The sequence below is a fragment of the Sorex fumeus genome, unplaced genomic scaffold (genome assembly GCF_029834395.1).
Source record: "Sorex fumeus unplaced genomic scaffold, SorFum_2.1 ptg000010l, whole genome shotgun sequence".
Classification (NCBI taxonomy): Eukaryota; Metazoa; Chordata; class Mammalia; order Eulipotyphla; family Soricidae; genus Sorex; species Sorex fumeus.
The window spans coordinates 40,261,364-40,287,575 of record NW_026606067.1 but is presented as its reverse complement, the minus strand read 5'-3'; the positions used below and the strand labels follow the sequence as shown (position 1 = coordinate 40,287,575).

The 26,212-nt window shown below is 38.9% G+C and overlaps 1 protein-coding gene across 2 annotated transcripts in view; it reads right to left on the bottom strand.

Annotated features, from left to right (window-relative positions):
- The window catches only part of NAALADL2 (N-acetylated alpha-linked acidic dipeptidase like 2), a 1,034,250-nt gene that overhangs the window by 226,389 nt on the left and 781,649 nt on the right, over window positions 1-26,212 (bottom strand). For both annotated transcript variants that reach the window (XM_056110705.1, XM_056110706.1), the window contains exon 10: window positions 19,989-20,135. In XM_056110705.1, coding sequence (XP_055966680.1) covers window positions 19,989-20,135 — 147 coding nt within the window. The remainder of the gene's footprint in view (window positions 1-19,988; window positions 20,136-26,212) is intronic.

The following is a 26,212-nucleotide window of genomic DNA, read 5'->3' as shown; positions in this document are numbered from 1 at the left end:
ACATCTGAAAACCTTAAAGTCTACAAAAGGAGCTTTTAGAAAAAATATACAAATACAGTAAAGGGACAGACTAAACAGTAAATGCATAGAACCCATGGGTTTTATATATGGAAATAACGAAATACAAGAGAGAAATTTAAAAAGAAATATCATTGACAATTGCATCTCAAAAAATCAAGTACACAAGGATTAATTAGCTTAATGAAAGAGGACCTAATAAACGAAAACATACCCCTCCCTGTTCAAATGGGAGACGAAGACCCAAGAGTAGTAGAGATAAGCACCAGGAGGTTTGCTCCACGGCTAGGAAACCGGCCTCATATCCTGTTGGGGGGGCGGGGAGGGGGGGAGGCAGCTCAGACAGAGAAGGGAGCACCAAGTAAAGGATGTTGGGAGGACCCATTCGGGTTGAAAGAAGCATGCCGAAAGTAGACTACAGACGGAACATGATGGGCGCTCAATACCCCTATTGCAAACCACAACACCCAAATGGAGAGAGAGAATAAAAGGGAATGTCCTGCCACTGAGGTGGGGTGGGGGGGTGGGGGATGGGACGGAGGTGGTGTGAGGGATGCTGGGAACATTCATTGGTGGGGGAGAATGGGCACTGGTGGAGGGATGGGTAAACAGTCATTGTATGACTGTAATACAAGCATGAAAGTTTGTAAGTTTGTAACTGTATCCCAGGGTGATTCACTAATAAAAAATATAAATTAAAAAAAAAAAGATATATCCCGTTCATGCATTGAAAAGATCAATAATTTCAAAATGGCACCATTTGTTCAAAGCACTATACAGATTCCATGCAATTATTGTTTTTGAAAATCCACACTCTGGTTTCATCCACTGTCCACTCAGGGATTGTTCCTGATGGACTCACTAGGGACTGGGCCGTAGCTTGTCTCCAGCAAGGCAAGAACCCTACTCACTCTCCAGCCCAACAGCATGTTTTGAAGAAATAGATTAAATACTGTTGAAATTCATACTGAATAACAAGTCTCTTAGAAAAATCAAAACAATCCTCGTGAAAAAAAAAAAAAGATGCGAGCCTTCTCTTTCCCCAATACATTACACTATATAGCTGCAGTAATAAAAACAGTATGGTGCTGGAATAAGCACAGACTCAGACAAAAGGACTACAATAAAAAGACCGGAGATAGATCTGCCGGTATATGGAAAATTAGTCTTCGACCAAGGAACAAAAAGTATGAAATGGAAAAAGAAATCCTCTCCAAAACTTGGTGCTGGCTGGTACTGGATTGATACTACAGCAGGTAGGGTGCTTGCCTTGCATGTACTTGACCATGTTCAGTCCCCAGGTTCCCATATGGTCCTCCGGGCACTGCTCGGAGGAATTTCTAAGTAGTGAGCAGGGAGTAATCTCTGAGTATGACCTGATGTGGCCCCCAAACAAAACCAAATCAACTAAGAGTGGTGCTGGTAAAATTGAGTTAGTCACATGCAAAACAAAAACAAAAACAAAAACAAACCCTTTGTATTCCTTCCTAACACTAACACAAAAGTAATATCAGAATTGAATTTAAGTACCTTCCTATCAGACCATAATCCATAAATTACATTGATTGGCAGAAACCTTCATGACATTGAATCTAGAGACATCTTTAATGATTCAGCGGCAAAGGCCAAGCAAAGGAAAAAAACGTTAAACAAATGGGATCATATTGAAATAAGAAGATTCTACACACACACACACACACACACACATACACACTCACACACAAAGACCAGATTTTTTAAAAAATACCCCAAGAGTAGCAGAAAATACTTGTGCAGAACTTATCTGACAAACGGTAAATGTCCAAGATATATAAGGCACTGGTAGCACATTAGAAAAAAAAAAAAAAACAACCAACTCCATCAAAATATAAAGGGAAGAAATGAGCAGAAAATTAAATCAAAGAAGAGATACATTTGGTGAAATACATACGAAAACATGCTTAGCATCACTCAACAACAGGGATATTCAAATCTAATCCACGATGAGATATTATCTTACAGTAGTGAGACTAGCACATCACAAAGATAAAATGAAACAAAACCAAAAAAAATATTGTTGGTGGATATAAGGGATAAAAGACCTCTTTGACCACTGCTGGTTGGGATCTTGTTTAAAAAGTTTCAGCCATTTTGAAAAACATGGATGCATGTCAAAAAAATAATAATTAATTTCCCCAATGATCCAGCAATTCCACTTCTTGGTGTTATCCCGAGGGCCCCAAAGCTCTTTTCAGGAAAGACATTTGCACTCTTATGTTCATTTAGCATGATTCACAGTAGTAAAAATCTGCAAACAGTCCAATTGTCCAAGAACAGATGACTGGATAAAAAAAAAATGTGGTGCCTTTATGCAATGAAATGCTACCCAGCTATAAGAAAATAGGAAATCAAGCAATTTTCAGCTATGTGGGTGGGGAAGGATAGAGTGGGTGGGGGCAGAGGGACATTGTGAAGGGAAGTTGACACTGGTGGAAGGAAGAGGGGTTTCGTTCTTTCTTTGTTCCCCCCCCCAAAATTTTTCAATATGAAGTAACCTTTCCTTCCTTCCTCCCTCCCTCTCTTCCCTCCCTCCCTTCCTTCCTTCCTTCCTTCCTTCCTTCCTTCCTTCCTTCCTTCCTTCCTTCCTTCCTTCCTTCCTTCCTTTCTTTTCTCCCTCCCTCCCTCTCTTCCCTTCCTCTCTTCCCTCCCTCCCTCCCTTCCTTCCTTCCTTCCTTCCTTTTCTCCCTCCCTCCCTCTCTTCCCTCCCTCCCTCCCTCCCTCCCTCCCTCCCTTCCTTCCTTCCTTCCTTTTCTCCCTCCCTCCCTCCCTCCCTCCCTTCCTTCCTTCCTTCCTTCCTTCCTTCCTTCCTTCCTTCCTTCCTTCTCCCCTTCCCTCTCTTCCCTCCCTCCCTCTCTTCCCTCCCTCCCTCCCTCTCTCCCTCCCTCCCTCCCTCCCTCCCTTCCTTCCTTCCTTCCTTCCTTCCTTCCTTCCTTCCTTCCTTCCTGCATTCCTTTCTTCCATAAAGCCTTGCATAAGTATTAGAAAACACAATGCCTAAAATAAAATAAATTTTCCAAAAATGCTATGAAAAAAAGTGAAGACCCCAAACATTTAAAAAGAGAATAAGAATTTGAAGTTAAGTATCACATCCCTGACTTCAAACTACATGGTGAGTGATAGTAATAAAAGGGTCCTATTAGAACACAAGCACGTGTACACACAAATAAAAGAGAAGAGGGTCTAAAATAAAGCCAGACTTGTATAGCTATCTAATCCATGTGATTAAGGAGTCTAGTGCATGCAGTATAAAATAAAACATTCCTTCAGCAATGTTGAAAAAACAGGACACATGCAACAATAATAACAAAAATAGAAATAAAAATCTTGATCACTGAGGCCATATACAAATATTAATTCAAAAAAGATAAAAATGGCTAAAAATGGCAAGGGAGACCATTGAAGACCACATGATCAGACATGTAATTGTAGACAACTCCCATAACAAGGGGGAAAACATGAATTAATAAATGTGAATACTTCAAGTCAAAAAGATACTATACAAGCAAGTAAAAAAAGAACGATATGGTAATTTACCAATTGGGAGAAAATATTTGCACATTTGAAAATATTTGTCTGACATATCCATACACATAAAGAATTCATACAACTTCACCAAAAAAGTGATTAAAAATTGGTGAAAAGATTGGAATATACTCGCCCGCTCCTCTCTGGAAAGAAAGATGGCGGCCGCACGGGAGCCTTGTGGAAAGCAGGTTTTAGCCAGGGCTGGCGGGAGCGGCAGGGACCTCATGGGAAGGGGGGCTTTGTGGGCCGTCCCCCACACCCCACCGAGGTCGCCAGCTGCCCCCCACGAGCGGCTCTCCGGCACGGCCACGGCCCCGGAGGCACAAGGACTTAGCACAGAGAACCAGCCGCTTGGAGCAGAAAAGCAAATGGACTTGTGTTAAACCGCGCCACCAAGCCAGCCCGGAGGGGAAAGGGCGTTGACCGGCCCCGCCCGCTCCTCTCTGGAAAGAAAGATGGCGGCCGCACGGGAGCCTTGTGGAAAGCAGATTTGAGCCGGGGCTGGCGGGAGCGGCAGGGACCTCATGGGAAGGGGGGCTTTGTGGGCCGTCCCCCACGCCCCACCGAGGTCGCCAGCTGCCCCCCACGAGCGGCTCTCCGGCACGGCCACGACTCCAGGGCACAGAAACCAATCTCTTAACTAGCTAACTTTTAATAGAAATTCTTCCAGGGTCAATAAGTAAAATAGCAGAAATTCAAAACCGCGCGGGCGACATCATTTTATTCTTAAACCAAGTTGTGGAAAGCAAATCATTTCACAACGCTGTTTCAGCATGTCTGATTGTGGGGGGTGGGTTGTAAACTCTAAACAATAATTGTGCATCTTCTATCGAAATAATCTATCTAGTCAAAGTAGATAGAGTATTAACTAGAACTCATCTGCCTCACAAGAATTGGGAGGGGTGGGAGGTGGGGGTCTATTGGGGTTCGGGGTTAAAAATGAGTATTGGTAAAGGGAAATGTGTTTGGTATCTACATGACTGAGACCTAAACCCAAAAGCTCTGTAACTTTTTCCACAGTGATTCAATAAATAAATAAATTATAAAAAAAAAAAAAGATTGGAATATACTCTTCTCCAAATAAGACATACAAATGGCCCTGATATATGGGGGGAAAGTTCAATATAACTTCATGTTTAGAAAACAGAAATGAAAACCTCATGAGATTACCAGCTCACATCCATGAGAGTGGTATTAAATAAGAAAAATTGGAAGCTACTGTTGGTGAGGATGTGGAGACAAAAGATTGCCTGAACAATGATGGCATTGTTGGCATGTAAATGGATACAGCTGCTACAGAAAATGCAAATTACATATGATTCAGCAATACCATTCCTAGGAAGTTATGTGATGAATATGAAAACACTTATTCAAAAGGATATTTTCTCCCCTGTGGTCACAATGGCATTATTTACAATATGCAAAACCTGGAATCAATCAAATGTGTACATTAAGAGATGACTGGAAAATTAAGTCCTGGCATATGTACACAATGGGATTCTACCCTGTCATTAAAAAATATGAAATCATGCCTCATGGGATAAAACGGGAGGAACTTGAGGTTGTCAGGCTAAGTGAAATAAAGAAGATGGCGAAAGACAATCATGAGATGATTTTACTCACAGGAAATATGAATCATTAAAGTGCTAGGAGACAAAGTCAGTGAAAAGACACTGGAGGGAAGGGGTAAAGATGTGAGAAAAATCAACAGCTGGCTCTTAGTAGGATACCACTGCAATTGGTAGGAGAGGAAACCATTATACAAACTGAGTTTTGTACAGAGGTTTGAAGCTAAATCCCTGAAAATATGTAAGATAAATCAGTGGTGAGCCAATGATAAATTTTAAGAGAAAAATCATACAATTTAACAATTAATTATAAGTTGTTCTATATAATGTATATGATGTATATAACACAGTCCTCCAAAGAGAAAATACAAAGACCCATATTTTTTGCAGCATTATTACAATAGTACTATAGCTGGAAATAATTGAAATGCACATCAATAAATGGTTGCATAAAGATGTGAAGATCTGTTAGGTCAATGGAAAACTATTTAGCTATATAAAACAATGAAATTATAACACTTGCAAGAACACTGGTTGACCCATATTATGTCAAGTAGATGAGTCAAAGAACAAAAGAAAAAATACCATAGATTTCACTCACATGTGGCCGACAGAGAAAATAAGCCAATAAAATAAATAATAGCAAACTTTTAATTTATAAAACAGCACGTGTGAATACTACAAAGGAAGGGGAAATAAGGATTAAACAAATCTTCTAAAAATTAGTCAACTGTATGGCAAAAAAATAGAAATTTTAGTGGTGAAGTTTTTTGCAGAATAACTAGATATTTACTTTTTAAATAAGTGACCTGAAACTTATTTATTATTCTTATCACAAACTAATTTCAAGATGAGGAAGGAAGGGAGAAAGGAGGAAGCAAGGAAAGAAAGGAAGGAGGGGGGCAGAGAATATTTATAGATAAAAATGCTGACATGAGAACAGGAAAATTAAGTTAGGATTTACTCTTTTTATTCCCTTCAGTTAATTTGTTGTATATCCCTAAGCTTCTCTTTCTTTTATACAGGTAAATTGATAATTCTCCCTGACTTTAATGATTAGTGTTGCTTTAAAGTCAAATTAATAGAGTAAGTCTTCTTTTCAATCAGACACCGGAGATACCTAGGACAAGACTGTCTGTGACCCACTCTGAGGACAATCATCGCATCAAGGAAGCCTCTGATTTTATTGACCATTTGAATTCTCTGAATTCATTTCTGAATGATGGGACTCCCCATGTTAGGAACCAGAAGACCCAATGTCTGTCATTTATTTCTCTATATTGGTCACAACACAGACCATGTGACCAATACAGAGAAAAATGCGCCTAACTAAATCTTAAATGTTACCACCTGCAATGCCCTCACCTGATGCTATCCTTTCTAAGAATTAGTCCAACAACTGTAGTACTGCAGCACTGTCCTCCCGTTGTTCATCAATTTGCTCAAGCGGGCATCAGTAACCTCTCCATTGTGAGACTTGTTGTTACCGTTTTTGACATATCAAATACATCATGGATAGCTTGACAGGCTTTGCAGTGCGGGTGGAATACTCTCAGTAACTAGGGGGCTCTCCGAGAGGGGTGGAGGAATCAAACCCGGGTCAGCTGCATGCAAGGCAAACTCCATACCCACTATGCTATGGCTCCAGCCCAGTCCAACAAGGTTACCATAAAATAACTTTTAATTCAACTTCATACATGTGTATTTGACTGATAAATTAGAAATCATTTCTGAATGTGAAGTATGTATGTTACTAACATTCTCATAAGAATTGCCAATGAATAAAAAATAAAATAACTTAAACTTGAAAAATAGATTAATTTTGCATATAAATCTACAATTTGCTTCTTCCTAATTCTGCCTGCTTAACAGTACTTCTACATAAAGACGCTGAAATGTAAGATGCCACAAGAGGAAATTGGATGAGAATAATTTCAATGCTAAAGCTATTGACAGAGACTGTTGAATCAAAATACTGATAAATGCTTTGTTCTTTTGGTGAATTCTCTCCATTCATTAAAAAAAAAAATCAGAGGGAAAAGAGCGTTACTAAAGGAGACTAAAGGAACTACTGCTCCTTTGAGACTTATATAAAGCCTAAAATTTGTTGAGGAAGAAACAGTGATACTTAAAAGCCTAGTGGCCTTGACTTCAATCCATTTATATTTTGTTTAACATTTATGACAACTCAAGGTCTGAGTTGTGTCTTTTTTCATTTAGTTTCTGTTGAAAGATTTAACTAATTTTTTAATAAGTAAGCTTTTTAATAAAACACTATAAACTGGAAACAATTATAACTCCAGATGCAAAAACAACAGGATAAAGAAGTTGTACTATTAGGAAATAAAAATGAATTAGAAAACTGATTCATGACCATGTCAGCTGTCACAACTCTGAACTCCAGTTGTGTTTCTTCTTTATGAGTTTATTGTTAAAGCCAATAAGTACCAAAACTGCTCTTACTTAGTTTCCTTCTTTCTTTTTTTCTTTTCTTCTTTTTTTTTTCTTTTTGGGTCACACCCAGTGATGCTCAGGGGCTACTCCTGGATTTGCACTCAGAAATTACTCCTGGCAGTGCTCAGGGGACCATATGGGATGCTGGGAATTGAACCCGGGTCAGCCGTGTGCAGAGCAAATGCCCTATGCGCTGTGCTATCACTCCAGCCCCTAGTTTCATTTTTTAAAAAGTCAACTATATTCAATCACGAAAATGATTTCAGTTGTGCATTAATAGTCGATCTAACAAAATCTGGCATTTTGTTGAGATTGGAAGATATAAATATGCCCATGTTTTCATCTTCTAAAATTGACTTGGAAATAAAGAATAGCCTCCAATCACTCTGTGAATAAATGTTTAAGGTCCAGAGTGGGTGCAGTGGATAAGGCACTTGCCTTGCATGTGGCCAGCCCAGGTTCTATCCTCAGTACCACATATGGTCCCCCAAGCCACCAGGACTTATCCCTGAGTGCAGAGCCAGGAGTAAACCCTGACCTGGGTATGACCCGAATAAACAAAACAGAAAAACAACAAAAGAAATTACTTTTGAGTAATTGAGAGTTCTCTGTGAGCTGAGTTTGCTGATAAAGTGGGAGGGCATAGGCTTAGCTGTGAAAGTCCATAATTTGATCTCCGTTTTCACATAGTCCCTTAAGTACGTCGGGTTGTGGCCCCAAGTGACCTCAGAGGACCACTGAATCCAACTGCTGTTGATGTAACTTCCGCAATTAGATAAATGTGCATAAACTGTATGTATGCATTTATACATCTATGCATAATACATTGCTCTTTGTAAGCAAGTATATTATGTGCATATGCCTAGCATGTGTGAGACCCTAAACTTAATCCCTGGTACCATATGGTTTCTGAGGATCACTAGTTCTCGTGGACCCTGAAAGTCATTGGCTATGGCTCTTACAAAATGATAATCGCAAGAAATTATTTCTTAGGTTACCTGTGCCAATTCTAATAATTAGCAACACTAAATTCACCTTTAGAAATTTATTTGTATAGGGTTTTCATGGGCTGCAGTGATAGCACAGCGGGTAGGGCATTTTCCTTGCATGCAACCGACCTGGGTTTGATTCCTCCACCCCTCTCAGAGAGCCCAGCAAGCTACAAAGAGTATGTCGCCCACACAGCAAAGCATGGCAAGCTACCCGTGATGTATTCGATATGCCAGACACAGTAACAACCTCAAAATAGAGACATGACTGGTGACGCTCGCACAAATCGATGAATAACTGAAGGATAGTGCTACATTACTATAGGGTTTTCATAAGCAATTATTCCCAGACTCATAATTCATAAATTTATTTAGCAATTAAAGTGCCTAGTTATTAATAAGAAAGGTAAAGTGAATATGTGATATGAGAAATCTCAGACTATGGAACATCATACCACTGAAATTGAGTAAACACAGATGTATAAGTAAAGCATAAATTCAGAAAGTACCTCAACTTTGATAAATTACAAAGATCCGTAAGCACAGATCATTGTTTTTTAAAGGAATAAAAATTGTCAATGACTTCCACAAATTGATTCAGTAGCCATCAGAAAATTGTACCTTATTTGTCTGTGTATCTGAGATCTCTCTAGACTACTACCACATTGAGAGTAGACGATGTTTTATTCCCATTTGAATTTCTGAAGTACAGTCATATGGTACGTTTTATATACTATTAATTACAAATGAACTACAACAAGTGTAAAATGACTATGGGAAGAAAGATTAATAAATTAATGACATTTAATAAAAATATATTTGAAAAAAATCACGAGTGACTCCATATATTGAATGTAAATGCTGAATAACATATTGCATGATCTATCATTGATTCCAAGTATTATCGAAATTGCAAGAAAGTGTATTACAGAGTCTATATAATAAAATGGAATGGAATTTTATTATAGAATATTCCTCATAATAAGATCAGCCCTGAAAAAGCATCCGAGTTAAAATATATGTGTCGTTTAATTTTTTCCGCCTAAAATGATTGGCATTTGGAATGAAAGTTCTTATTATAACCCTACACAAGGACAACTGCGGAGGGAAATTGGTCCTCCTTGCAGCCATCTCAAAATATTAGGCAATTTGAAGTATGATCTTTCGAATTATCCATTTGAGTCTTAAGAGTTTCTCTAGTCTTTGTTTTTTCAATATCTGTCTTATATTTCAATTTCTCGTGTTTACTCCTCAGGCTCTTGGAAGCACGCAGCAGCTTTAATAGTGCTCCCCCTGTGACAGGCATTTCATATACTGTACAATCAAAGCTTTTCAAGTCTGCTCTGTAACTGTTGATTTGTTGATTGGGGTTTAACCTTCTGTTCTAAAGGAAGGCTTCTAAGAAGCAGAATTCTTTGTAGAGTCACAGTTTATGAGAGTGTTATATTTTCTACTTCACATTGTTTGTCAGGTGAATGGGATGGCAATACCCAGAGATGACCAGGAAAGTCACACAGGTTTATATATAACCACAGTTCAAATCTTTGAAAAAGAGCAAAAATGAATATCTTGTCAGATATCATATAGAATAAAATAGGCTATGTTAACCAAGGTCTTTTCCTCAAATGGCCACTTCTCCAAGTATGGTCCAGGCATTATCAAGATTATTTTCTAATAATAGAGATTTTACACGCAAATGTACTTCCATTTTAATTCTACATTCAGTGAGGTCAGACTACAAGTATTCATTTACAGGGCTCCAAATTCCACATTAAAACTAAAGTTTAGGAAACTAATACTAGCCAAGTTTCTGTGTAGTATCAAAAACAAATATCTCTCATTATTTGAGATTTTCCTCATTAATTTCAACAAACAGCAAAATATTAATTGTAGAAATAGATATGGGAACCCAGATATTTCACATTAAATAACTTACAGAGATTTGAAAAATGTAGCATAATGCCACTTTTAATTTATATATTGTCCGATAAATAAAATTATCTTTTAAAATTCTATAGTAGATATAAAGGTATATGCTTATTATTGACATTTTCAATAAATAAATACATTTTCTATTTTAATTTCTAACATTAATATGTTCACAGATTACCCATATAAATAGAAATATTCTTTCTGGAGACTTAAGTATTCTTAGAAGACAAATGGGTTTTTAGAACTAAAAATGTTTACCTCTGCCCTAAATGATAAAAATTTGTTCTACAAATAATGTAACATATTTTGATGGATAGTGTAAATGTTATTTTGATATAGCTTACAAAAAAGTAATGAGTATGAACACTAATGAAAGCCTTTTTCATTTTCAATAAGTCCCTTTTGAAGTTGAAAGTGTAAAATGTCATATTTAGTGGCATTACATAATTTGTAGCAATAGTTTTGAAATAGGTTATATCAGATACCAAATATTCATATATTTATGGAGATATATAGGCAATAGTGAGTGGGATACCTTTAAGAGCTTATGTTGATTTTCGACTGCTGATATTAACAAAATGGCATTAAACCCCAAGCAAAAAAATGTGATAAAATAATTATCTCGATTTTTAGTAAGATAAATTCTTCTAGTTAATAGAATGAAATATATTTAATATAAAAACTATAAGCTATGTTAGTCAAAATATTTACATTTTTATTTTAGTATTATATTTATAAGAGTCTACAATCTTACACTATAATCTCAATAATTTAAATGTTAAAGCTAAATATAGGTCAGTGGTAAAAGTTGAAAGAAACTCACGCACACACATTTGTATCATTTTCAGTACCAGAATTGATATTAAACTCACCTAACTAAATTAATAAGAGTTTCAAAATGCCTATGCTATTTACTTTTCTGTTATTGAGTTATTAAATGATGTTGAAACAATTATGCAAAATTGCATACGATATAAAAACTACGATAGCCTTCTATCTCATTATGATTTAAATGTTAAAGGCTCTATTATAGAGGTAAATTGGGTTTAAAACAGAGTGTTACAAGCAGAAGAGCAAAAAATATAAGGTTAACCAGCATGAGGAATCAAGCTTCTACTTGTGGTATAAAACTTGCTGGGGATTAGAAGGATCTTTTGAGATACTAAGAAAGGCAAACTCTCTGACATGCCCTGTGGAGAATAAATATACTGATCTGTAACAAAAATTAGGTGAAACAGCTGTTAGGTGACAGAATAAATGTGTACTGGATCACCAGCCTGTCATAAATATTGTACTCTTAATCAGAAAGCATCTGTCTTTTCATTTCCTTTTCAGCAGTCTTTGTATTGTATTTAATCTGAGCACTGTGCTTCTCCTAACAGGTGCAATGTTTATAAATTGAAAATATTATTTAAATTAAGCTTACAACCAGAGACATTTCAATTTACGGGGCAATGTATTTTGAGAAGGAATCATTCTAAAATTTGACAGATCCATAGATCTCTTTGCATTTGTGAAATTTAATTAGGAAATTAAGACTTTTTATTAGAAAATTAGAGTACAGACACCAAGGAAATCTAAGGATGCTCCGAACTGTTTGATGGGTCATATTATAATCCAGTAAAAGCACAGGAAAAAGTTACTGGTAGGAAAATGAACTACATAAAATGGCGGTGACAGATTTTGTAAATTGTTATGTTTCATCCCAAGATTAAGTTTAGAACTAATAGTGTGTCTTAAATCCATAAAAATGGTATGTGTGACACAAATTTATTTTCCTACAATTATTTTTTTCTAGTTAAAACATTCTCTTTTGAGAATTAAATATAATAGATCTATAATAAAATAACTAGACTAAAATGGAAATCTTTTGCATAGTAGTCAAATAAAATTTAAATGTGAAAATAAATACAAAATTAGCTCATTTAGAAGAAATTTCCTTTTTTTAAAAAATTTTTATTAGTGAAACACCATGAGATACAGTTGTAGACTTATTGGGATCAGTGGTGGTGGAAATTCCCGTTTCTGTTTGTTCCATTTTGGGAGCAACACCCAGCTATGCGCAGAGATCAGTCTTGGCAGTACTAGAGTGCTGGATATCAAACCCGGGTCACCCATGTGCAAGGCAACTGTCTTACTCACTGTGCTATCTCTCAGGTTCTGATCTTCACATTTGATTTTATATATGGGCCATACCCAGCAACGCTAAGGAAGTTAGGACTGCATTCTATAGTGCCAGAAATTAAATTCTGGATGTCACAATGGCTAAATATAGTGCTGTAGAACTGTCCTCACATTGTTCATCGATTAGCTCGAGCGGGCCCAGTAACATCTCCATGGTGAGACTTGCTGTTACTGTGTTTGGCATATCGAATACGTCACGGGGAGCTTGCCAGGCTTTGCTGTGCAGGCAAGATACTCTTGGTAGCTTGCAGGGCTCTCTGAGAGGGGTGGAGGAATCGAACCCGGCTAGACTGGGCCAGCTGTGTGCAAGGCAAATGGCCTTACCACTGTGCTGTCGCTCCAGCCCTATATATATTCTACTTTTTGAACAATCTCTCTGGTTCCTCAAATATATTTGTCTTTTAAGATAAAAATAAATTAGGCTAGAGGGATAGTACTTGGGTGAAAGCTCTTGCCCTGCACATCTCTGTTAACTTGTTGATCCCCAGCACCAGATATGATCGTGGGAACCTCAGCCCAGAGCAAGGTACTGATAGTGTGCTGAGTAATCCTTTAGCAAAGAGCTAGGAGTAAGGACTGAGAACAGAAGAATGTGGCCCAAAAACTGAGAGAGAGAGAGAGAGACAAAGAGAGAGAGAGAGAGAAACAGACAGACACACACACAGACGCACAGACAGAGGCAGACAGAGACAGACACACAGTGAGGAAGGGACTATAGAATTATCCACTTTAATTATTTTACTGAAATCAAACGCAGAGATAATGAACTCATTTGTCTAAGGGCCAGGCAAGTAATATAGATAACATAAAAATGGTGAAAGATGAAATGTGGTTCTTCTTCCTGATAGTTCATTTCCCAAATTTTGATAGAAAAAAATGTGTTGAAATTTTCTTCCTAACTGTACTCTAGGAAAAGCAGCAAATTCTGTTTTTAAAAGGACATGGCAAGCTGCTGAGTAAAGACCACTTAATCGATGTTTCCTTAGAAAAAAGTTTCTAGCAATCCAATTATTCAATCAAAGACAGGGCAAACCAAATATATCTGTTGACTGGATCTTGCCCTTGGGCCTCCAATTTGCAATCTTTGGTGTAATCGTTTAGAACACGGGCTTACTGTCAAATAGATCTGAGATCAAGTTCTGTCTTGGCCATTTATTAGCTTTGTGACCTTCAATAAGATACTTGACTTAAAGTTCCATTTAATCCTCAGCAAAAATTGCAATGACGATAGTGGCTCACTCACAAACTATCAAATGAGATAAGAAATATTCAATATTCGTACGGAAAACACTCATTAAGTGATATAGTTTTTAATGTGATTTGCTTGTCATTGCTATATATAAGAAAATAGAGACTCAGAAGTCCATGTAGTTTCACCATTGACTTACAAAGATTTCAAAACTTGGACCTCCTAATTATAGATTTTTAGTCAATCAAGCTCTCTCTCTAAAAGTCATACATAAATTACATGTGAATTATAAATAATATGAACAACACATTTTATATGAATAAATCATATACATCTTATTTAAAAATATAATTTCATGGGTCAAAGAGATAGTACAACAGGCAATTTCTGCCTTGCACACAGCTGACTTACGTTCAATTCTGGTATTCAATTACAGTCCCTCGAGCCCAGAAGGAGAGATCCCTGGACATTGAACCAGGTATAATCCCTGAGCATGGCCAGGTGTGGCCCCAATACACACACACATACACACACACACACACACATTCATGATAAAATCTAAGTTACCTTCCTTCATTAGTTATTGCAGGACAAATATTCTTTTTATCTGAGGCGGGCGCCCAACAGCACTGGGAATAAAATGGCTCCACATAATGGAGCTTAGGGGGTAATATAATAGTGCCAAGGAGACAACCCAACCCAGGGTCCTAAAAATTGCAATTATGTACTCCAGTATTTGAATTACTTCCCCAGGCTGAAGGTTCATCATTTCTTTTAAAATTTTCATTAGTGAAACACCATGAAATACAGTTGTAGACTTACAAATTTTTGTGCTTGGGTTTCAGTTATACAATGATCCAGTACCATCCCTCCACCAGTGCCCATTCTCCATCATTTACATTTTTTTTTTTAAATTTTTGTTAGTGCAACACCATGAGGTACAGTTGTAGATTTACAATTTTTTGTGCTTGGGTTTCAATTGTAGAATGATCAAACACCCATCCCTCCACCAGTGCCCATTTTCCACCACTACGGGTCCCAGTATCCCTCCCACCCCCCAGCCCCCCATCCCGAGGTACAAAGCCATTCAATATTCATAATTTCCCTAGTATTCATTATAGCTTACCATGAAAAAAATGTTACTATCTGTTCTTAGGATATCTCATGGAGTAGAATTATCTCAATAATTCATATTTTATCAGGGAAGGATCTGTTAATTTTCCCTCTTTGAACAAAACAGAAATTTTCATGAGGGGAAGGGAATTTCCTTTTAATTATTTTTTCTAGAGATAAACATAATAAACGGAATTTGAATGATGACAGATATTCTGGGTATAGTCTGAAAAACTTCTTAGCTTTTTCATACTAAGTCAATTCTGTTAGATATTCGTTAGCCTTAAGGATATCACAATGACTACAGTAACTTTTTAGAACTTTATTGAAACACAGTTCTGAGACTTCTTGTCAACATCTCTAATCTTTCCATTGATCCTCATAAAAACCTACCTCTTCATTTATAGAATCTTGTTTACTTTAATAGTTAAAAGCTTTCCTCTCCTTAATGTAATCTTATCTAAAAATGTTTATAAACTCTCTCACTAAAATCGAATTGTTAGGTCTAAAATCGAACAATAATTGTATTGAAAGCTGTGACTCATCTTGATATATGATTACTCAGAGATAGGACCTAGTCCTCTCTAATCCTTACCATGGTCCTATGAAGTACATTTTCAAATTTTACCCATTTATTATTTGTAAACTAATTCTGAAATAATTGTCTAATAAGCATCAGAGTCAGGAGGTAAGTACAACCTTATTCCAAGGACTAAACTATATAGTCTTATTAAATTTTTGGATTAAAACTGAATTATGATTAAAAAACTCATTAAGCATGATTAAAACTCAATCAAGACAGGTAGGGAATAAGAGTTATCATTCAACTTGCCAACATGACAGAAACAAGACAGACTGAGGTCATGTATGATAAGAAGATATTGAGAAATATCATGCATAAAAATTAAAACTGAGTTAATTTCTTCATATATCAATTCCACTTTGCAAATCAACAATGGCATGTAAAATTGCAATTTTTAAAAATTATATAAATCATAATTACTTTTATATTACCTAATAATTTGTTTTATCACCCTATCACCCTATTCATAATTTCTCCCTCCACAATTTCAAGTTGTTTTTGAATTCACTTGCCATTTAACAGATGCATTAAACATGGTGGGAAAGACAGCCCTGATCGCTCTGGCTGTGGGAGCACCCTGTTCCACCCCAAACACATGTGAATAGGGAGAGAGCCGTCGGGGGCCTCCCTGGCTGCCCTTAAAGATTTTTTACAGCTGGCGTCCCTGGAGCAAGCATCTAGCTACCAACTAAAGGATTCAATGAGCATTCAGCCGAAGAGGACAACATGGAGGGTGGGATCCACAGATCCCAAAGGAAAAAAAAAGAAAAACAGGTTCCAAAAAGAGCCAAGATCATCGGAAAGCCCCAGATGGGGTAGGTACCGCATCCCGCCTCCCCCAGATGGAACCCCGGTGACCAGAAGCCTCTACAACCACAGCTCGAGTATGCAGGAACTAGGACTTTTCCTCAAATCTGCCGGGACTACAACTCCCAGGTAACCTCAGATTCCGGAAGTCACGCCCACAGCCCGCCTCCCAGTGCCATATTTACAGCATTCAGTCGAAGAGAAGGACAACATGGAGGGCGGGATCCACAGATCCCGAAGGAAAAAAAAAAAAAACAGGTTCCAAAAAGAGCCGAGATCATCAGGAAGCCCCAGATGGGGTAGGTACCGCATCCCGCCTCCCCCAGATGGAACCCGGTGACCAGAAGCCTCTACAACCACAGCTCGAGTATGCGGGAACTAGGACTTTTCCTCAAAATCACGTGGCCACTTATGCGGCCGCGCAACATCTCTCTATATACAAAGTGATCCATGGGAAGTAAACCACCCAACGTTTCTCTCTGAAAATCATAGTTAAGTTTGGAGCATGGCCACAGCCCCAGAAACACAAGGACTTAATGCATAACCCAGCAGCTTGGAGCAGAAAAGTGAACGGGCTATGCGTTAATCCAGGCCATCATGACTGTCCGGAGGGGAAAGGGTGTTGCCCCATTCGCCCTCTCCTCTCTGGAAAGAAAGATGGCGGCCACATGGGAGCCTTGTGGACAGCAGGCATGAGCCGGGGGAGTGGGGGCGACTAAAACCTCATGGGAAGGGGGGCGTTCCGGTCCATCCTTCACACCCTACCGAGGTCACCAGTTGCCCCCCACGAGCGGCTCTCCAGCACGGCCACAGGCCCAGAAGCACAAGGACTTAATGCAGAACCCAGCAGCTTGGAGCAGAAAAGTGAAAGGACTATGCGTTAATCCAGGCCATCAAGTCTGCCAGAGGGGAAAGGGTGTTGCCCCATTCGCCCTCTCTTCTCTGGAAAGAAGGATGGCGGCCGCATGGGAGCCTTGTGGACAGCAGGTATGAGCCGGGGGTGTGGGGGCGAATAAAACCTCATGGGAAGGGGGGCGTTCCGGTCCATCCTTCACGCCCTACTGAGGTCACCAGTTGCCCCCCACGAGCGGCTCTCCAGCACGGCCACAGGCCCAGAAGCACAAGGACTTAATGCAGAACCCAGCAGCTTAGAGCAGAAAAGTGAAAGGACTATGTGTTAATCCAGGCCATCATGTCTGCCCGGAGGGGAAAGGGTGTTGGTCCCTACCGCCCTCCTCCCTCTGGAAAGAAAGATGGCGGCCACATGGGAGCCTTGTGGACAGCAGGTATGAGCCAGGGGTGTGGGGGCGAATAAAACTTCATGGGAAAGGGGGCGTTCCGGTCCATCCTTCACGCCCTACCGAGGTCACCAGTTGCCCCCCGCGAGCGGCTCTCCAGCACAGCCATGGCCCCAGAAGCACAAGGACTTAATGCAGAACCCGGCAGCTTGGAGCAGAAAAGTGAACGGACTATGCGTTAATCCAGGCCATCAGGTCTGTCCGAGGGGAAAGGTTGTTGCCCCAGTCGCCTTCTCCTCTCTGGAAAGAAAGATGGCGGCCGCATGGGAGCCTTGTGGACAGCAGGTATGAGCCGGGGGAGTGGGGGCGACTAAAACCTCATGGGAAGGGGGGCGTTTCGGTCCGCCCTTCATGCCCTACCGAGGCCACCAGTTGCCCCCCACTAGCGGCTCTCCAGCACGGCCACGTCTCCAGAGCACAGAAACCAGTTTCTTAACTATCTGACTTTCAGTAGAAATACTTCCAGGGTCAATAAGTAAAATAGCAGAAATCCAAAACCAACATTTAATTCTTGAACCCAGCTGTAGAAAGCAAATCACTTCACAATGCTTTGTCAGCATGTCTGATTTGGGGGGGGTAAACTCTAAATAATAGTGGTGAATCTTTTATTGAAACAATGAATCTAATCAAAGCAGATAGAGTGTTAACTAGAATTCATCTGCCCCACAGGGACTGGGAGGGGTGGGGGGTGGGGTTTTATTGGGGTTCTTCATGGTAAAAAATAAGTTTTGGTAAAGGGAAATGTGTTTGATATTTGCATGACTGAGACCTAAACCTGAAAGCTTTGTAACCTTTCCCACGGTGATTCAATAAATAAATTTAAAAAGAAAAAAAAAAAACGTGGTGGGAAAGGCTACAGAGAAGCATTAAGCTAAAAATTGTTAAAAACTGTCAACAATTAAGTTAGTGCATGTCTGAAGTTTAACTTATAATAAAATTACCCAAACCTTTTCTGGAATACTTACATACATTTAAAAATTTTTACTTATGTATGTATCTCTTTTTTTCTTTCTTTTCTTTTCTTTTTTTTTCTTTTTTTGGTCTCACCTGACAATACACAGGGGTTCCTCCTGGCTCTGCATTCAGGAATTACTCCTGGCGGTGCTCCAGGGACCATATGAGATACTGGGAATCGAACCTGGGCCGGCCACATGCAAGGCAAATGCCCTACCCATTGCTCTATGGCTCCAGCCCCTGTCTGTACCTCTTGGTTTGGGTCTGCACCCACATTGCTCAGGGCTTCCTCCTGGCTCTGAGCTCACACACAGATCACTCCTGGTGGGCACTGGGAAGTCTACGTGGTGAGGAAGATCAAATCTGCATTGTCTGTGCGCAAATCAAGCATCACTTGGCTTCCGCCCCTGGAACACTTATATTTAAGGAGTTAAGCAGGTTTTACTCTAATTTTCAGTCGCTGCTTTTTGAATATAGTAATTACCACAACCAGGGAACTCCAGAGACTTTCAAATAGCTCCCAATAAAGCAAGCACAATTTGTAAAAAAAAAAAAAAAAAAAAAAAAATAGGCAAAATATTTTAACAGATTTAGATCTACAGAGAAAGTTTCCTGTGACATAATTCTGAGAAGATTAAAAAGCTTGGAGTCCAACAGATGGATGCACACAGACTTAATTACAGTGAATCATGCTTCTGTAATATTCTTTGGGGAAAAGCCACCTATCTTCACCAAAACATAGCACAGTTTTAGGCAGGAAAGCTATTGACAAACTTGGGATAGCTAATCCATGAATACATAGCAGGTGAAATGAGTTTTTCCCTTGGGCAAGGAGAGGAGAATCTATTGCATATGTCATCTGTTTCTGTGAATACTGAAGATTACAATTATGGTTTGATGTTAATCCAACTACTGAAAATTTCTTGTTGCAAAGCACACTGTGAAAATGTGAGTGACAGTATAAATCTTTTTAAATTGAATTCAAGACTATTGAAAAGAGCTGATGTTTTCAAATACTGCTACAAAGCTTGTGAACAAGAAAAACTTGAAATGAAGTAGCTCCTTATAGTGACCTATTTGGTGACAAGGACAAATAGAATAAAATACAGTATGTCTGATAGTTTTATATACATATATATACACATATATGATATTTATGCATATGTATATGGATGTATATAAGCCACATATATGCATAGATGTGTTTATCTATATATATAGATATGCATACCTATATGTATACAGATATACCTATATGTATAGATGTAGCTATTTATATGTATATCTATTTACATATCAGCATAGTGTGTGCCATGCATTTTCAGAAATGCTTACCTCTAATGCTTTCATGTCCTCATAAACAAACTGCACTGTGGGAACTCCAAGATGGTTGATAAAATAATTGGCATCACCTGGTATCTGCAAATTACTGACATTGGTTTTGAGGCACTGGTATCCTCTCGAACAGTTGAGATGATTTTTCTGAAAAAATAATATAATAACAACGATTATCATCCTCGGACTATTCCTAATCTGTGCTACTCAAAATGTGGTACATAGGTGAATAGCATCAGTCTCATCCAGTAGCCTGCTCTGAATACAAAAATTTAAGCACTACACATATTCTCCTAAATGAGAACCTTTGGGGATAGAGTCCAGGAATCTGTGTTGTAACACTCCTCGATGATTCTGATGCCACTGAAGTAGAGCCAGCACTGACCTACATTAAGCTTTGCTTACTACTTACTTCACAAGCATTGCTATCCAAGATTCATTCTGCACTCTAATTGCCTATTAAATTTTAAATAGTTGAAGAGAATGTTGTGACCTAATAATATTTAGATTTTTAATCCAAGTTTTCCCACAAAATTAAAAGAATGACTTCACAGAATATAATTGTATTCTTCTTAAAGTGTTCTTAAAGAAACCACAGAATAAATACTCTCCATTTATCCTTAAAAGCATGTTCTTCTATGTTTTAAAGCAAGTGATAACAAGCCATAAAGAATCACATAGTAAATGCAACCAGGGAGTAAAAGAAGATGAGAGATTTTATATCTTCGATTAAGAGTTGCTTAAGACAAATGAAAGTAACTTTATAAAAATATAACATTTTAAAGTAAAAAAACACAAGTATATAAATATTTTCTATAATATGTTAAAATATCTGATAAAATATGGAAAATCTAAAATGGCCTGAGGTGCTATTGTTTTAAACAAGAAACACACACACAAAAAAACAATCTTCTCAATGATAATTGTGAGAAAATGAGTCAATAGGATGAGAAAATTGCATTGAATAGCAAATGGAAAGTGTGTCATCAATCTGTAACATGAGTTTCCTTGCCTGTCAAGAAACAAAAAGTTTGGGACTGGAGTGATAGTACAGTGGGGAAGGCCCTTACCTTTCACGCAGCCCGCCCGGGTCCCATCCTTGGCATCCCATGTGGTTCCCTGAGCACAGCCAGGAGTAATTCCTGAGTACAGAGCTAGGAGTGACCCCTGAGCATTTGCTGGGTGTGACCCAAAAAGCAAAAATAAAATAAATTTTAAAAAAAGAAATAAAAATTTACTCGAGATCACAATTCTTTTCCCTAGACAATCAGTTTTATTGTGAAGAATGATGCTTGCGCTTGAACACAAGGGCAGAAGGGTGGAGCATGGGACACACTGGAAGAGGGCGGTGTGCTCAGGTGCATTAAACTCTCAAGAGTGTGTGTTATAAAACACCCTTCCAACATGGAAACTGTCTCCTACAGCCCTAGACTCCAGGAACTGCTCATGGCCGACCAGTCGGAGTCTGTCTCATTGAGATCTGTAGCACAGGCCTAAGGAACATCAACAGCACTAGTTTAAGGGTTTTTCATTCCCACTTGGCCCCCGATATAGATTTGCTCATTAACTCCATTCAGAGGGTCAAATATCAAACACATTCCTCAAGTCTACAATGGATAGGAACTCTCCCCTGCCATCTATCTGGTCCAGACATTTGAGGGGGAAAAAAAATCGGGTTTTCTTAACTTGAAGGATCTATTGGCTGAGGGAAGTTCTTGGAGGAATGTATCAGGGAGGTCTCTTGAGGGCTGAAGGCCATTCAGTACTCACTCATTCCATTTCAAATACATATCTGACAATCAAGGCATGGCCTTTTTCAAGCTTCGTATGCTTCTCTGACATACTATAATTCAAAAATCCTTTTTTTTTTTTTTGAGAGGGGAGGTGGTGGTGGAAAGAAGGCCATGGAAGAAGTGTCAAGAATAACAAGGGGTCCTCTGCTTTCTGCCAAGTGACCTGGAGTTCAAGAAGAGGGCCATTTCACAGACACAATGCAGCTTGTACACTGCAGGGCCTAGGACCTCCACAACCACATCCAGGAATGCTTCAAATTTTCAAAATAAGAAACTAACACCCAAGAATGACCGAGATTAGTACCAGGAATTTTACTCCTTGACTTGGAGGCCAACCGCACATACTAGGAGAAAAGGGAGCTCAGATAAAGAGGGGAACACCAAATAAAGGTGTTGGGAGGATCCTCCCAGGATGGGAGAAGCATGTTGAAAGTAGACTATAGACCAAACATGATTGCCACTCAATGTTTCTTCTGCAAACCACAACACCCAAAAGGAGAGAGAGAACAGAGGGGAATGCCCTGCCACAGAGACAGGGTGGGATGGGAGGGATGGGGGGTGGGAGGGATACTGGGATCCGTGGTGGTGGGAAATGGGCACTAGTGGAGGGATGGGTGTTTGATCATTGTATAACTGAAACCCAAGCACAAAAATGTGTAAGTCTGCAACTGTACCTCATGATGTCTCACTATCAAAATTTTTTTAATAAAAAAAATAAAATAAAAAAAATTCAGAGAAGCACTCAATGATGATACTGAGGGAAGAAATACCATGGGGGTCAGTGATAAAAGGTCATTCGCTGTATGCAAGGCGTGGGCCTTAATCATTGTACTATGGTCCCAGACCACAAAACTGCTTTGAAAAGAAAATCTAAAATATGCAAACGACTAAGACAAAACAGTCAGTATATATTTTCTTCCAGTCTATTTGTTTGTGCCATGACTACTACCGATATATCGCTGTAACTTTTCATTACATTCCATTTCCAAAACTATTTCTGACTACACCAGTACTTGCAATTTAGGTATATTACAAGGAAATCAATGAGGCAACATCTAAGCTTCAGAGTTATAGTGTCCCCAAATCCGTCTGCATTTCTTTTACCTTCTATGGCTTGTTTTATTTCACCCACTAATTGAAAAGTTTGTCTTTCTCATAACGTGTGTATTGCCACCTCTGCCTTTTGTAACCAACCAAGTTGGTTAACAGAATACGCTTTAGCCAGCCTTGCTTTAAAATCATGTCTTGAAGTTTAAACTCCATTAGAACTCCATCTCTGCTGCAAAATACAAACTATTTATTGACGGAACTTAGTGTACAGAATAAAAAGCTCAGGTAGCCTGAGAACTGAGAACTTTAAGGGGCTACAGAAATAGTGAAAGTGGGGAGGACTCTTGCCTTGCACACAGGCAACCGCAATTCAAACCCAACACCCCATATGTTGTCGCTATTCACAGCCAAGGGTGAGCTCTGACTGTAAAACCAGGAGTAAATCTTCAATACCCAGAGTATGGCCCCCCAAACAAAAACAACCCCCTGCACCCTCCCCACCAAAAGAATAAAGGCTTGAGGAGAGATAAAGAGGTTCTGAGGAACACATCTGTAATCCATTAGATACCTACTAAGCCAGATTTTGCTTATAAAGTTGATCAAAAATCTTATTGTGCATCTAACACACATACACACACACACACACACACACACTTACTTCCTTTCTCTTTCTAACCACATTCCTCACTGCTTCCTCTATGGATTAAATGAGTGATGAGTGGAAGGAGCACATGCTGTAATTTTGATCATGTGTATGCATATTTTTGTAGGCAACTAGTTGCCCAGTAAAGTAGTGAGGACAAAGAGGAAGCACATGCATTAATTTGTGTGTTTGTGTGTATGTGCGTATGTGTGTGTGTGTGTGTGTGTGTTTACTTTGCATATAACTAGTTGTATAGTAAAACAGTGAAGGCAAAAAACACCCTCAGTTGTCACACTGGAATTTTTCACCTGTGTCAGTTCATCTAGGAATTTTCTTCAGAGAACCGCCCCCCCTCCCCACCCAGCATAGAATCCTACCTTCTAAACATACTTTATTACTCAGTACATGAAAATCTAGGCCAAATCTATAATCCTTTAATGATTCTAAATCTATATTTTATCATGACGTGAATTGTTTTCCCACAGAGCAGTTCAGTAGATTATAATAGATGCATATCTGTAATAGATACTGAAAAACTTGAGCAGAAACTAATGTCTGAGAAGGAAGTGGAGAGTAATGTCAATTTCTTTCATTAACTAGAAGTTAGGCACCATGGGGAAGAGGAAATTGGTGCCAAATTTGTGGAGGCCAATTAATTTTAAATTTATTTACAAGGCTGAGTAAATTCAAATTAAATATTTTGTCCAAGGACTTCAAAATGATTCATGCTCAATGTTTGATAACAAGAATTTTTATTCCAGTTCATAAAATGAGCAAGTTTGGGCAAATACTGTGATTGTCAATTTTTCCTTTTTTACTAAAGTCCGCTGAATACCTGAAATAAAATCACCACCTAAATCCTGGGCTTGTATGCTCTTGGCAAGTATGCTTGTATGCTGAATGGCAGTACCTCAGTAGGTTTCTATGTTTTACTTATATGATCACTGACATCAACATTTCATGAGTTGAATGGAGATAGCAAGATACACTAAAATGTTTCTAAAATATTTAAAAAGTAGCACTGTAGCACTGTGTCACTGTCCTCCCTTTGTTCATCAATTTGCTTGAGTGGCCCCAGTAACAGCTCCATTGTGAGACTTGTTATTACTGCGTTTGGCATATCAAATATGTCACGGATACTCTCAGTAGCTTGGCGGGCTACTGAGAGGGGCATAGGAATTGAACCTGGTTCGACTGGGTTGGCCACATGCAAGGCAAATGCCCTCCCCGCTGTGCTATCACTCCCACTTGTTTAAAAAAATATGTTCAATATAATTGAATACAATTTGAATACAATATTCAAATATTGTATTTTTCCACACTAGTTCCCCGTACTTATAAATATTTACATATATAAGAAATTTAAGTTGATCACTTATTCAAATTGCAAATGAAGTGGTAGGAAAATGCACTATTTAGTTCTTCTAAATTTAAAAAGTATGTTATGAACCAGAAAACTTTTGACAAGGACAAAAGATGACCCCCTGGGAAAAAAGAGGTTCCACTAAAAAATAATAATAATAATAAAACCTCACCAAAAATAATACAGCAAAAAATCTAAATCTAGACAAGGAGAAGAAATCCCCAAACCTCTGAATCTCCAGAAGAAATACCAGTCTACAGAACCAGAAATAGAAAGGCCCAAATGTCTCCTCTCTACAAAGTCAGGAGCCCCAAGTCCCTTGTTCACAAGGAAGGTAGTAATCCATGATAAAGCTCTTCTTATCTTCAATTGAGGAACAAAACTCAAACCTGCTCCACCTTTAAGCATGCCAAGACAGTTTCCAGTTGGCCATCAGAGAATAGAAAAGTTATGGAAGCCCAACTTTAGGTTTGGGTGTGTAATCACTAAACTACTAGGCATCCCACGGCTCTCTCAAATGCCGTCTGCATTTGGTGGTGTTGGGCCACTTCACCACCAGAAGAGCCAATGCCAAGGGAGGATGAAGAAGAAAACAAGGGCCAGGATGGTACTGGTGACAGCTGTCATTTATTCCATTCTCTCCACTGCCTGTTCCAACCTTACCAAGCTCCTCATTCCTGTCTCCTCCTTTCTCCCTCTCTCATCTCTCCGGATCTCAACTTGCTGCTTTGATCTCTCTCTAGTTTCTCCCGACTCCCCAAACTTGGTGTTAGCAACCATAGTTAGGTCAGGTAGCACATCCAACATATGAAAGCCCTCCCTGATGGCCTGTGACCAGGAGATCAGGCTCAATGGCAAAACACCACGTAGGAGTTTTTCTCCTTTCCTGAGTCCAATAACCATGTAAACACTCACCTTAATTTTACTTCTTAATAATATTATTTTGTATGGACACATTAAGAGATACATTAAGCTTGAAGGGTTGCTCCTCTGGGGATATCTCACTATAGATCTAAAACTACAGTGCTCAGGCCAGATTAAACTTTCCTAACCCTAGCTTGGTCCTAATCCAGTTCTTACTTTTAACATAACAGAATTTGTCCATGAACATGCTTTTAACCTATCGTTAAGTATTATGGTGCTTTGTCCTGGCCCATTTTGATGCCAGGGGAGCTCACAGCTTGCCCTGGGTCCATCCAAACCCTCATCAGGACCCTGCTTTTGGGGTGCTAGGAAGTAAGGGCAACTGAGGCTTAAGTGGAGAAAATAGATGCCCAGGAGTGAATATCATTCAGAGTCAATTAACTTCCAAATTACAAAAGCATAGCACTCACTGTCTTCTTGTGTCTATACAAAAAGAGCACACAAAAAAGAG